At 50.3% G+C, this 13939-nt stretch overlaps 1 protein-coding gene across 4 annotated transcripts in view; it reads left to right on the top strand.

The window, feature by feature from the left end:
- The first annotated feature begins 55 nt into the window (after positions 1-55).
- The window catches only part of MICALL2 (MICAL like 2), a 35924-nt gene continuing 22040 nt past the window's right edge, over positions 56-13939 (top strand). For all 4 annotated transcript variants that reach the window (XR_008821614.1, XR_008821613.1, XM_056337486.1 and 1 more), the window contains exons 1-5: positions 56-300; positions 6589-6637; positions 10235-10376; positions 12794-12954; positions 13620-13741. Coding sequence is in view for 2 of the 4 variants with exons in the window: in XM_056337486.1 (XP_056193461.1) it covers positions 158-300; positions 6589-6637; positions 10235-10376; positions 12794-12954; positions 13620-13741 (617 nt within the window). In the remaining 2 variants the exon portion in view is untranslated. The remainder of the gene's footprint in view (positions 301-6588; positions 6638-10234; positions 10377-12793; positions 12955-13619; positions 13742-13939) is intronic.

The raw sequence follows: 13939 nt of genomic DNA, 5'->3' as shown, positions 1-13939 counted from the left end.
CGAGGCGGAGCGAGGCCCTGCGGGGCCGCCGCCGCCCGCCCCCCGCCCGCCCCTCCGCCCGCCCCGCTGCCCGCCGCGGCCGCCACACACCGGCAGCCTGCGGCGGGGCCGGGCTGGGCCGGGCGCCTCCTGCCCTGCCGGGCCGGCCCGCGGGGCCATGGCGGCCATCCAGAACCTGCAGCTGTGGTGCAAGCAGCAGTGCGAGGGCTACCGCGGTGTCAGCATCACCAACATGACCACCTCCTTCCGCGACGGCCTCGCCTTCTGCGCCATCCTCCACCGGCACCGGCCCGACCTCATGTGAGTACCCTCGCCGGGCGTCGAGGCCGGGGCAGGGGGCTGCGGGCCCGCTGGGCCTGGGACCCCCTCGCTGGGCCGCGGGCAGCCCGCCGTGCCCCTGCAGACCCCGGCCCCCAGGCCCCTGCCTTGCCTTGAGCACCCCCAGCAGATGCCCAGCTCCCCCCTGCTCGTCCTCGCTCACAGCATCTCTCGGTGCTGTGGGCCGGCAGCTGGCACCAGGAGCAGTGCCAGCACCTATGCTGGAAATCTCCAAGCAACACACTCTTGCTGCCGGCCAGCCTTTTTCCCCCCTATATTTTTCCTTTTTTCCCTCTGTGGCTGAATTATCGATGTTTTAAATGCGCCCTTTCCATTGCAAAACAAGTTCAGACACTGGTTTCCTTCTTTGCTGTCGGTGTTTGCTTAGGCTAGGCTCTCCTCGGTAGGCGAGGGCTATTTAAACAAAATATAATAGAAGGGCAGGGCCTGGCAGCCGCTGGATTCCTGCACATCTCTGGTTTTTCCCATCTAGAGCTCTCTCTGTGGGAGGCAAAGCGCTTTCCACCCCTTGCTGGCACCCTCTGGGTTTTGACTTGTCCCTGCCCAAACGTTGACATCTGGGAAGGTGAATTCCCACAGGGGGACGTAGATCTGCTTCCCAGGTGGTGGGGTTTTTTATTTCTGGTCTCTTTGGACTTTGGAGAGGGGGGTGTTGATGGGGGGAGGTCAAGGGAAGGGAGCAGCACAAAGATTGCCTAGGAGCACTGGTTTAAGCGTTAGGTCTCTCCCAGCCAGGTGTGTCCAGCTGGTAGAGGACCACACTGGGTTTTCTGTACTGCAGTTTTCCTCCTGTTCCTTGAATTCTGCCTTTTTCCTCATGTTCCCGGGAGAGCCTGCTGCTTGGGTTCATGTGCAGAGATCTCTTTTTATAGGTATCTCGCTCCTGGTGGAAACTAAGGAGAAGATCTTCTCTTGCCCTCTATTCTCTGTTGTTCTGAAACTTGAAAGAGGCAGAAGCAGGCTTGGGCAGCTTCTTGGGCAGCGGGAAGTTAGTGCAGGAGCTTCAGGCACGCTTTCTCTGTAGTCCCCAGTGCTTGGGTAGTCACCATGGTGTTGCTGTCTACGGCTTCCTGACATGCTGTTATCTCCATGTGATTCCAGATATTTCCTTTCCTTCCTTTTATTCACAGTCCCAAAGACACAAAAAGTAGGGCTGAAAGGCTGACGTGTCCAAAAAGTGCTCGTGGAGGGATTGTAACTGCTTCCTGGCCATCTGCAACTGGGATGAGTGTACACAGGGGCTTTGCCACTGGAGAGCTGGAATAATTCTGTTGACCAGTTTAGTGGGTTGTTTATAATCCTTGAACTGTGCATTGAGGGTTGTGGATAGACGTATTTTAAATAAATTCTCCTGTGCTGAAGAGGGAAGGTGTTCCTTGTGGTATCTCTCTGTTCCCATTCATTTTCTTTTACGATGGAAATTCTGCCTGACTTTATTCAGAACCTTACAGAAGCTCTTTCTGACTTGGACCAGCTCAGCAAAGACTGCCTGAAGGTTAAAGTAAGAGAAGCTTTTATCAGCGACCTCCTTCAAGAGTGTCAGTGGTGTAATGCAGGAAAGTACCTGGTGCATCCTTGGCTGGGCAAAGTCCTCCTGGAAGGAAATTACACTTTCAAGTGGTTGGTGGCTAGGGCTGCTGAGTGTCATGTGTCGGATCCTGGTGCTGGATACTTTTCAGATTCTTCATCAATCTGTAAAAACTTCTCTGAGTGTCGGGAATGCTAGAGCCACTGGCAGAGAAATGTGGCTGGGTGCACTGGTGGTTGTGACTCCTGCTTCCCAGGGGCTTGAAGTGCTTTATCCTGAGCTCCTCCCCTTGCTTCGAGCAAAGATCCTAGTTGAAGATTAAAAGCATCATACTGAAAATAAAACTAAAAAAGGATAATTGGTGTTCAGAGTGCTTAATGTGTTTGCAGCAGCTCTGCTATATCAATCACTTGCAGAACACGGTTCAGTCACGGCATCGGAGTTTTGCAACAGTGTGTTTTCCATCTTGGTTTACACAAATGACATTCTTGGGCTGAGGAGTGCAGGGGCTTTCTCTTTGCAGGAGCCTGAGAAATTCCCAGGAAAACCTCAAGCAATTACAAAACATGGTCATAATCACAGGCTTCTCTTACGGGGTATGTGGCTCAGAGGACAGGCTGGTGGGAGTCTCTTTCCCCTTCCTGCTTTCTTGCTGGAAAACGTAAGGAAAATATGGTAACTTCTATCAAACTTGGCTGTTGTTGATTTGTATGTTATCAGCGAACAGGGCAGGCTGTGTAAAATTAGAAATGCATTTCCCACTCACTTCCCACTCACCCAAGGATGTTTTGGGGGAGTGGAGACGCATGCTGAATTACCATGGAAATTCATTTCGTTTTTGTCCCAGCTGAAGAGTGGTTCTTAGCCAGCCCCAGCCCAGCACGCACGCTGTGTCAGGCAGGTCCCAGCCCATTTTCTGGGATGATTGCGGCGGGGCCCTGAGGCTCCTCTCATCAGAGGGACGTGAAGTGAAGCCTCACAGCAGCGTGGTGGGTGGTGGGAGGCTGAGGTCAGCGGCTGCTGTGTGTGATGGTGAAGGCTGTGCAAGCTCCGACCACAGTTTTAGTGGCCTTGGCTTGATAAGTGAGTTAGAAAAAGCAGGGGAACTGTGCACGCTCGCTCAGATATTGATGCCAGATGTCGAGGAAAGGTTTTGATTAAGCTCCTTCTCTTCGTCCAGGATCTTGCTCTTTCCCAGACTGCAAGCTGGTGTTCAGCTCGGTGTTCTGGGAATTGACTGGTTGTGAAATCCCCCTTAGCAGCTGAGCACTAGCAGGCGCCCATTCCTCCAGCAGCATTTCCTGAGGTGCTGTCAGCTCAGCGCTGCAGGATGAGGCCAACAGTCACCAATACGGACAGGGAGGGCCTTGGGCATGCTGAAGATGGGTTGCCCACAGTCTTCATCTCCTTAGTAAAAGGCTGGGATGAAGCAGAGCTGCTGTTTGCTTGGCCTCTGTGGGGCTGTGGTTTGTGTGACAGGCGTGAGGGGAGGATGGTTCTAGGGTCAAGGAGTCTTATCTGTTGTTAGTCACCCCCAGCATGCAGCGTGCCAGCAAGACCAGAGCAGGGGGAGCAGGCATTGCTGAGAGGAGGATGAGTGCATGGGGGACATCTTCCGCCTGGGATTCCCAGCCCTGATCCCCCTTCCCCAGGTTGTTTGCAACTCCAAAAAGAACACAGCTGAAAAGTCCTGCTCCCAGCAGAGCGTGCTGATTTAAACCCTCTCTGTTCAAGGACTGTGAGCTGGTAAAGGCTGCATCAGGCTTTTTCAGCAATCTTTTTGGCTGCATATCTTATTGTCTATAGAGAAAATAGTACCAAAGTGCTGAGAAGCAGAAGCCTGTTTGGTACTTCATGGCTCTTGATCTTTCCTGCTCAGTCTGCTCCAAGGTCAAGTTTCCAACCAAGTTAGTACTTGTAGCAGCAGCAGAGATTCCTCCTGTGGAAGTACGTGTGCTTACAAAGGACTGTGGCATGCTTTGCGAGCGCTGGGTCTGTGCAGCTGGAGCAGTGGGTGGTCACGGAGATTTGTGGACATGAGAAATGCTTGGCCCCTTTTAGCTAAAATGATTTTTTTGGGAGCTAAAAACTTCACTTCCATTCCTGTACTAGTGAACTCCACTCTGATTTGTTTCCAACACTGGAGGCCCTCTCTTGGGTCAGATTTATATTTCTCACCTCTTCCAATTAATTCAGTTGCCTGTGTTTTCTCAGCGGAGAACTCCTACTTCTCCGTTTGTATTAGTGTTGCTTTCTTAGGATTACATTGGTCCAGAGAGCTTTGATACTCCAAGATAGGAGATGCACCAGCAAGATCAATTTCCAAAAGAAATATATGTAAGCAGTTCATCTGACTAGCCAGGGATAGAGTGATGCTGAGAGGGCAGGAGGCTCTCAAAAGCGCCAAGAAACCTGGCTGTTTGCTCACTGCTTCGGGGAACAGAAGGGGATTTCAGACATTCATCATCAAGAGATCTGGGTTTCTAGGTGTCTGTTACGTGCCACGCAGTGTGAAGCGGCACGCGTGCTGCCACAGCAAACAGTGTTCAGCACGGCTGAAGGCCACTGACTGACCGTGAATAAGTAACTCCAGTATGATATGTCTTACATGCCAGCATACGGGAAGCTGGAGCTCCCCTTTGCTCTTGCAGGTGTATTCCTGCGTTTCCCTGCTACAGAGACTATTTGGGAGCAGAAGCAGGAGTGAGGCAGAGTGCTGCAATCACATCCTTCAGCTGGCGCTTAAAAAAAGCTGATTTTCTTGCCTGACGCAAGCCAGAATGATTGTATCTATTGTTTCACTGAAACTTTTTTGGCATGTGACTATTTTTGTTGCTCTTTTTAATCCATTGTCTCAGGGAAGGGAAGTCTCTGGGCAGGAGCACTGCTTGAAGAAAAACCTCAGCAAGTCCCTTTGATTTTGCACAGGAGAGAGTATATGATTTAGAGGTGGGATGTGCCTCTTCTTTACATGCTTCCTGGGGGAGTTTGACCTTTGGGTCTTACCTGCTGTTTGTTCTCTCCTTATCCCACACAGCAATACCGGATGTGGGAAGCAGGGAGGAGGCATGGTCTGTGGCATGATGGACAAACCTGTATGAAGCCCCCGCTCTTGTTCGTAATGTGATGCTCCGCGTTTTGTACTAAGTAGATAAAGAACCTGGCTTGCTCCTTGCTTTTACAAGTCATGGAAAAAGTTCCCCGGCTGCGATACAGATCATGTGTTTCTCTCATGAATAGGTCACTGTAAGCCAGCTTTGCCCTGGCTTTCACAGCATTATCCCAGCTCCTCTTGGAGGTGAGGAACTGGCTAGCAAGGGTAGGCCCATAGTGGTTATGAAGGTACTATGTACAAAAATGCGGTTAGTGCTGTAGCCTTTTCTGTTCATCAGTGAGAATTCCCTCTCTGATATCAGTCTTGCACTTAGCTTTATGCCAGCAGGTACAAGGATTGTAAAGTGAAACTGGGTTATCGGAAAGGAATTGAGCCTGCCTGCTTGCCTGTTGGGAGGGCAGGGCTGCCAGCCAACAGTCAGTTTTGTATTCCCAGTTTAGCAACTGGCAGTCACTTTAAAACAAAACTGACAGTGACCGTTTCCTAAATGAGGGACATGCTCTGCTGCGGGTGAGGAAGCATGCTGTGCTGCAGCTCTACTTTCAACAGCACAAACTCCCCCTCCCCCCTGCTTTCTTGTGCTTTCTTGCCTGTCCCGCCAGGTCCTGGTTTCTGAGTTCCCAGCACGGTGCAGGGAGAGGTGGCATCTGGGTTGGACCAGAGAGAGGGGCAAGAGCAAATCTGGGAAGAGGGAGGACAGCAGAAAGGAAGAAGGATTGTTGACTTTGGCTTGTAACTGCAAACAGCAGTTGTCTCTTCCTTTTCAGTTATTGGTTCTGATTACAAATCAAAAGTCACAGCCCCAGGGAAAGAATAAGGTTTCCACAGGCAACTTCGGTGTTATCAGCCGCAGTATTGTGTTGTGGGCAGAGGTATTTCCCAGGCAGATTCCTGGTGGTGGTTTTATGGAGCTCTGCCAGAGGAGAAAAGAGGATTTGAAACCAGAACTTGTGTGCTGGTGGAACTAGCAGCTTTTGAGATCAGGGGATATGGGTGTGCTGGAGGAGTGTGCGATACATGCGGCATCTGAGGGATCCACACCTCCTTGGGGCTGAGGCCTGTCTTTGTGGAGACAACTTGCAAGATGGGAAAAGAGCATGGATGTGACTTTGGAAAGTACTTCCAGGGAGAGAGTGTTGCAAATCTGGCTGGCAGGCATCAGTGTGTCTTTTTGAGGTGGGAGAGGAACAAGGCTTTTTAGGGGGGGAAAAACCCTGCCCCATGAGTTAGAGGTTGCTCCTGGCAGTCTCAGCAAACCCCATGAATCTGCACGGGATATCTTCGCATCAGCACGTCCTGTCCATGGGAGGTTGTGGGAGTCAGCACTGCAAGGGTAGATGTGCCAAAAATGTGTTGTGCTGGCTGTGGGCAGATGTCTGTGCCTGCTGAGTCTCCTGCATGTCTTTGTCCTGGGAGGAACAGCAGGTCTGTGACTGGGATGGGATCTGCCACGCTGCTCCCTCCAGAGCATCTCTGAGAAGGCAGGGTGGGAGGAGGTGCTCTGTCTCCCCAACTGCTGAGGCTCAGAGAGGTTGAAGAAGCTGGAAGTGAAGCAGCTTGCTCTACATCTCCAACCTGAGATTTTTCTCTTCTTTCTGTATTTCAGAAACTTCAACTCCCTCAGTAAAGAAAATGTGTATGAGAACAACAAGTTGGTAAGTGACTATTAATGTTTACTTTTGGTCTAGTTTGTGAGTTGGCACCTTCCTTATGTGGTTTAGCAGCAGAAACCCTGCAGATGCAGTGTGCTGAGTGTCATATTCAAATCCTTTGCCTTATTTTGCATGTATCCGACTTTCCGATTTGAATGGCAATATCCAGGCTTGCTGGCTGCTTTAAAGCACCCTCAGGCTGTTCACGCTTCTTTGCTGGCCACACAGTGGTGCCTGTGTCCAACGTGTCCTGTGGCAGCAGGAATTTGGACAGAGATGCTGGAGGTCAAAACATGGACATGGACATGTTGAGTATGTGATGCTCCCAAGGGATGGAGCAGGAGCTGAGAGATAGCTGGTGTGGGAGGGGAAGTGCAGGGAGTCTCCCCCTACTTCTGCTTGTTCCAGGTGCAGGGGTGAAGGCTGCTGGAAGGTGGAAACATCCTAAAATCTCATCCTGTCTGGACACTTCACTCCAAGATGAGATTTGGGTTTCTCTTGTTCTCTCTGTGAAGAAAGTAGAAATTGCGCAGGTCAACCCCTTCCTGCACTGGATTCAAGCATGGGCTTAGTGCTTCAAGGAAGGATTTTTTTCCTCCGTCTCCCTCACAAAGAGATTTAAACGCTTCTCTTCCCCTTGGCATCACTCCACACAGCTTCATGGCTGCTTGGCAGGAGCTCGGGATGTGAACGAACCACAGCAGCTTACTCTTGTCTGGCTGGAGGAATAACATCCTCTGATGCAGTGAGCCATCTGAGGTGGTCCTTGCCTCCAGCAGAGCTAAACTTGCCCCCGCTTCAGCCCTGGCCATGTTCACAGTGCCTGCAATGGACCCCCCTCTCCCCATGCTGGGGCTGCAACATGTGCGCAGTTATTCACACTCTCTGGGGTTCAGCCCTGCATGTTCCTCTCCTCTAGGTGAGATTCAGACCAACCATTTTTGCCCTTGAGGTTTGGCGTTTGGCAGGCATCGGGGCCTCTTCGCCACGGACAGTTGTCCTGGCCAGAGCGCTGTGTAGCCCTGAGTGTGGCTCCTTCCCCAGCGGGCTGGTGGTGTCTGCTCTGCTGGCAGCTTTGCTTGTCTCTGGGAAATGAGCTGTATGAGCTGCCTCCGCTGCTTTTATTAATGAAAAGCTCCTTTGTGTGTCTCATAAAAAGGGTTGCTCCCCTCCTTTGTCACAGCCTGTCTTTGCTTCATCCCCCCACCTTCTTAGTTTCTTTTATGTCTGTTATTTTGCTCTCTTCCTTATTCCACCTGCTGTAGGCTGCATTGTCTGTGTCACCCTCTCACTGCCAGTGTCCTGCTGCCTTGGCTCTGCCGTGCGTGGGGTCAACCCCTCCAGCTCCCCATGGGCTCTTGGGCTGGCTTCCCCCCTTTGGGCTGCTCTCCATCCTGGCTCCTACACTTTCTTGCTCTGGCTGCCCTTGGGATACGAGTGGGTCTGATATCTCCCAGCACTGTTCCTCTGCTATGGTTCAGACCCTCCTTGATACCTCACCATTCAATAACTTATTTTCAGCGGCTGTATTACTCAACTAAAAAAAAAATACTTGTTTGAGCTGCAATTTGCTATATAAGGTCTTCTACCAAGGAAGAATGTGTCACTTCTCAAGTGCCAAAAAAAATAACCCCAAACCCTAGAAAAAAATTGGTTGGTGGCATTTTTTTTTGCTAAAGATTTCAAAAATACAAAAAGAGGAGAAAGGTTTCTACAGGCCTGGGATCCAGTTCTTACAGTGCTGATTGATGGTGTCACAGTGTAACAGATACAGCGGTGGCCTGTGTCAGAGGAAAGCTGTGCCTGGCTGGCTCAGATAGCCTCGAGCATATCACTTTGCCTCCTCTATGCAAAATGGGAGCAGCGGCATTTACCTCCTTTGTACAGCACTTGGAGCAGCACTGATGAAAAATGTCACGCAGAAATAACATGTTGCTTCTTTAAAGGCCAACCTGGGCACACAGGTAGAGGAGAAGGGCAAGTGGGCCATGTTAGATGGTGATCTTGTTGGATCTCCAGGCAAGCACAGCTCCCAGGAACAGAAGGGTGCTGTAGGCACAGGGGATGCTGCATCCTAATGCTGCTGTCTGCATTGGCCACCTGGTTCTGGCCAAACCAGCGGTGTGCATAGAGCATCCTCCTCTGTGGGTCCAGGCAGCCCCTCACGCTTGTTCTGTGCCTGGTGCAGTGGTCTCACCCTGGCAGGAGGTGGCATGACCTGTGTTCCTGCTAGACTGCACACCAAGAATGTCCAGCAAAAAAACACTGGTCAGACCAGTTGTGGAGCCAGTGCAATGGGGAACACTCCAAAGAATATATTAAGCACCAGGTTACGAGACAAGCGAGTGCCAGGCTGGGCTGGCAGCTGGCTGACACAGCCAGAAGTAACTGGCTGAAAGCGTTTTTAATGTCAGCTCAGTTACATTTTTACTGGGGTACCCAGTGGAAAAAAATGGTAATTATCTTGCTGAAAAATAGTGGTTGTTTGTTTCTTCTAAGCAGGAATGGTTGGCTTGTACACCAACACTGTTGTATGTCTGTGCCAAAGGTCAGATGCGGAGAGTTTTATAATGTTAAGTCTTTCTTTAACCCTTTCACTGTGGGCTTCAGCAGTAGCCTTCCTTGTGCCTCTGGTCCTGCAAGTACCGTTTTCTTTTGCTGTGTTGGCATTTCAAAGGGAATGTTCCAAAGGGGGAGGGAAAGGGTTTTTTCCTATAAGCCAGGAAGGAAGAGGGCTGGAGAAGTCCTCGGTAAAAGCCCTACACCGAGTTGAGCAAGGGCAGAGTTGCTTTATGGATGTTGCAGGGTTTTTTGTCCTCTAGTAAAGGCTCTTGTTCAAAGGCAAAAGAAAATAGCTTGTCCCTCCCTTACCTGACTTTGATCTTGCAGTTTCAAAGCAGAGGGCACCACAGCGGGGAGTATTTGCCCCAAATACATGTTAGGCATCATGGAAATGGTTAAGCTGGAAGGGGAGCTAGGTATCAGGAATTCTTCTGCGTCATTCCCCTCTTCCCCCTCTCTAGTCTGGGAGAGAGAGCTCCCTCCTGCAGTCCAAGATTTCCCCTTTTTCAGATGGGGAAGAGCAGGCAGTAGCAGGCAGGAAGCTTTAATATTTGCACAGCACTCGGAGATAGAAAGCTGCCTGCAAGCGCCCACCAGCACACCATTGATCAGGGAGTGCTCCAGGTTGGGCTGGAAGCCTGGAAACAAGTCTGCCAGCCTGGACTGACACATCCCCTTCTGCCAGGCCTCGTTCTGCAGCTGTGCAGCTCCAGATAGAGGCAGGCTCGAGGAAGAGCAGGGGAAGCCCAGGTGAGTTCTGTGCAGTGAGCTATGGCCAGCTTGCCAGGCCAGATTTTGGGCTCCCTGCCTGAATTTCTCAATGCAGTGGCTGGAAGCCATGAGTCCGTTGGTTCCTGTAACGGCCGTACGATGTAGGAGCTAAACTGGTGCAGCTGTTGCCCAGTAGAGTTATTATTCAAGTGGGGCTGTTTGCAGTGGAGTTTCTTACTTCTGATGAAGAACAGTTCTGCTGCCTGGGCTGGACAAGACACCCCCCACCCCCACCCCAGTTGTGGTTTTTTTTCCTTCCTTCTCTAGGCATTTCGAGTGGCAGAGGAGGAGCTGGGGATCCCAGCCTTGCTGGATGCAGAGGATATGGTTGCTCTGAGGGTACCAGACAGGTTGAGCATCCTCACCTATGTTTCCCAGTATTATAACTACTTCCATGGACGGTCTCCTAGTAAGTACCGTATTTCTTGGAGGGGTGGGAAGGATGGGGGCTTAATTTTGTGCTGTCCCTTGCCTCCTAACAAGCTTTGAAAAACAAAATAGACTGCACAGAGGCCTTTTGATACCAGAACTGTTTCAGTGGGGGATCTAAACTCTTTACACATCTGCCTACAGTAGCACCAGTGCTTTTGGAAGGCCACAGGGCTGTGCTTTCTCTTTAAAACTAGTGCCTTAAAATTTAAAATACAATCTAAATTTTCTTACGCTGCAGCCAGACAGGAGCACTGAAGGTTCCTCTCCATAGTCCCCACCTCAACTTTTCGTTCTCAAGCACCTACATCCCTGCTTCAGTCTTTGCCACACCGGAGGGCTGGTAAGAACACAGAGTCTAATAAGGCTGAGCTTGTCCATGAGGCTGTGCCAGTGGAGCAGCATTGATGGTAGGGCTTGTCCAGCACAGCAGTACTGATACAAGGAAGCAAAAGAAAATGACCCCTCTTAACTGGCGTAATACTTACAGCAATGCTTTCAAACATAAAACAGGCCACGGAGCTGCCAAGGCATTATATTCATGTACTGGAGAGTTTATCTGGGCTCACAGGAGCATTATTGTAGACTTGGTTTATATTTGGCTTTAAGCTCATACAAAATGAAATAATACCATAAACCGATTTCACAGGTTCCTCTGGAGGAAACTTTAGAAAGTGGGACATGGATGCCTTAACTGGTTAAGGTGAATCTAGATGGAGAAGACAGATATGAATTAAAGATGTCCTACACCTTGGAAAGAAAGCACAATTCACTCTGAGAGCTGTCTTTATAATGTCTAAACTCTTCCCTGTTCTCCGCCTCTTTACACATTTAAGCATGCTTTTTCTCTCCCTCCACAACCTCTTCCCTCCCCCTTCTTCATCTTTTATTTCTTGTTTTACAGCCATTCTGATTGAAGTCAAATTCCATCATGTTTATGCCAAGTGGTGGGAATCTGGGTCAGTTTGGGGTCTTTACCCCTTCCCCCCTCCAGCATCTTGCCTACCATGTCATCAAGCACAGCACATTTTTATACTCTCCAGTGTCCCACAACATGTTCTAGTTGCACTCCTGTTGCTGAGGGGTGAATATGCGTGTCTGAAAACGAGCCCAGCCAGTAATGTGCCCTCTGACACCAAGCAGACTCCTAATACCATAGTTATGTCCTCCAAATGGGCTCCAGCAGGACACAGGAGGCCAGAGAGGGTGAGCCCCCAATATTTTATTGAGGTCATGCATGTACAGAAGAATAGAGCTGAAGCCACCCGTCTTTGTGCTGGGCTTTGGGAATTCAATAAACGGCACAAGTGGGAAGTGAGGGGGCAGCCTGAGTCTAGAACATTTGCTGGGGTGGCTGTCACCAGGCCACTGGTCACAGCAGTGAAAGAGCCCTGGGTGTTTATTTGGATAGCTAGCTTTCTTAGGAGAAGGCTGCTGGGAACTGGGCTTTCTCTCTGTATTTACTGAGAAGGGTATAATTTCTTTTCAGACGGGTGGTCATATAATTGGTTGCTCTTAAAGTGAAGCTGTGGCTCAAATATCCCACGAGGAACACAGAGACATCTCATTCAGAGTAGGAAGTGGTGCAAAAATAACACCCCTGTGAGACGGATGAGGGGTCTTTGTAAAAACTGTTGCATGAAGCGTTATTTCCTAGGGAAGTCTCCTTGCACTTCCAGCGCATGGGGCATCATTCCTTGCTCAACTGAAGTGTGTTGGACATTCTCTTTTCTCTGCTTGTTACGAATTTAGAAGGTTGTCTTTTGTCTGCAAAGAAAAGAGGACTGGGCATTTGCAGTCTTCTCGTGGCAAATCTTGGTTTCCACATCAGCACCACCATGGCACCTCCAAGTCCTTGCCGTTGTACAGTTACCCTTTTTAGCGGTCATTTCTGCATTTGACCAGCCTGTTTACTCTGTGAGAGTCCCAGCTGGGATGTGGAGTGGATACCCACAGCAGGGGAGGTTCAGGGTGTGTGGGAGGTCTGGAGCAGAGCAACCTGAACAAAGCAAACTTCAGCTGTAATACCTGACAGTGGTGCCTGTTTCAGTGGCGATCGCTTCCAGCCAAACTGTGGGCCAGGTAAAAACCCAAGGTCTTGTTCACACCACTGATGGATGGTGGTTTGTGTTTTTCCACCTTTTCATTCACCCCCATGGAATTCCCTGAGAAGAAAAAAATCAGCAGTTTCAGCTGAATGTTGGTAAAAGTCACTTGTTCCTCTTGCCCCTCAATGCGTTACAGAACTGCTTGTGAAGGAAGCCTGTGTTTCCTTGTGTGCTTTGCATGTTATCCATCAGGTACCTCTGGGTCTTCTGGTCTTCTTATGCTGTGAATTACTCCTAAGCCCATGGCTTTTCCTTATGTTCCCTTAAAATCTTTCCTTCTTTCTTCCAGTTGGAGGCATGGCTGGAATCAAGCGTCCTTCCTGTGAACCTCAGGAGCAGCCTCTTGGGAAGAAAGCTGTTTCAGAGCCTCCTAAGCCGGTGCCACCCAAACTGCCCCCTGCCCACCCACCAGCCAGAGCTAAGCCAAAAGAAGCCTCCCCAGTCACCCCAGTAAGAAATGTGTTTTGGGGTGTTCTTCATGCCTTAAACCTGTTGAGTGAGCTAGAGTATTAGGCTAGTTCAAGGCTAGCGGTGGTAAGGACTTAATCTCTAAATTTTCTGCTCACCATGGGGGATTTAATCCAGAGGTCTGGCTACTGCACATATTCAGGTGCAAGTCATTGGAAAGACATTAGGCAGCTGGGACTTATCTAGTGGTGAACAGGACATGGGTGTCTTAGGACTTACGCTGTTCCTAGATCTTGGGGATGGAGATTTTGAGCAGAATGTATTGGTTTTGCTAGAAAACATTAATTAAATTCCTGGAAACAGTTTGAAAGCAGAGTAGGGATGGAAACAGCATGGAAGAAGGGAAGCTTCTCTCAAAAGGGTAAGGCCCTTTTTCCAGCTAATTCAAATCAGAAGCCTTTGCGCTTCAGTTTCCCACAGGTAGACAAAACACCCTGGTCCTCTGGATTTGTGGGAACTCTTCCTCTGTCCTCCCAAGGGCTGTTCCAGTCTGTACGAACAAGGGGTTAGCAGGAGCAGGGATTTTGGGTATCATGTCTGTGTCCTAGCCAAGCGGCTGTGCATGCCGAACGCTCGCCCACCTGGGAGATCTGTAGCTGTACGCAGGGCCACGCTGCTGCCTGCTCACCCACTGCTTCTCCCCGCAGAAAGGTGTCCTGGCAGAGAGCGGGAATATCCCTAGCAGCAGCTGCGGGATCTGCGGGAACCATGTGCACCTGGTGCAGCGCTACTTGGTCGATGGGAAGCTCTATCACAGAAACTGCTTCAGGTATGGCTCTTCTGAGGGGGGGCGCAGGCCTGTGGGTCACAGAGAGGCAGCCTGGCTCCTTTGGGGCTGGAGGGAGAGGGTGGAAGCAACCTGGGCCTGCTCTTGACCTGTGCATAGGGGAAACTCTTTGCACAGGTCTGTTTTCATCCACAGCTTTCCTACTTCAGGCTGTGCTGTCCGCAGCTCCCGTTTTGGTGC

The sequence above is a fragment of the Falco biarmicus genome, chromosome 4 (assembly GCF_023638135.1).
Source record: "Falco biarmicus isolate bFalBia1 chromosome 4, bFalBia1.pri, whole genome shotgun sequence".
Classification (NCBI taxonomy): domain Eukaryota; kingdom Metazoa; phylum Chordata; class Aves; order Falconiformes; family Falconidae; genus Falco; species Falco biarmicus.
The sequence above is the reverse complement of the archived record's forward strand: the minus strand, read 5'-3'. Positions and strand labels throughout refer to the sequence as shown.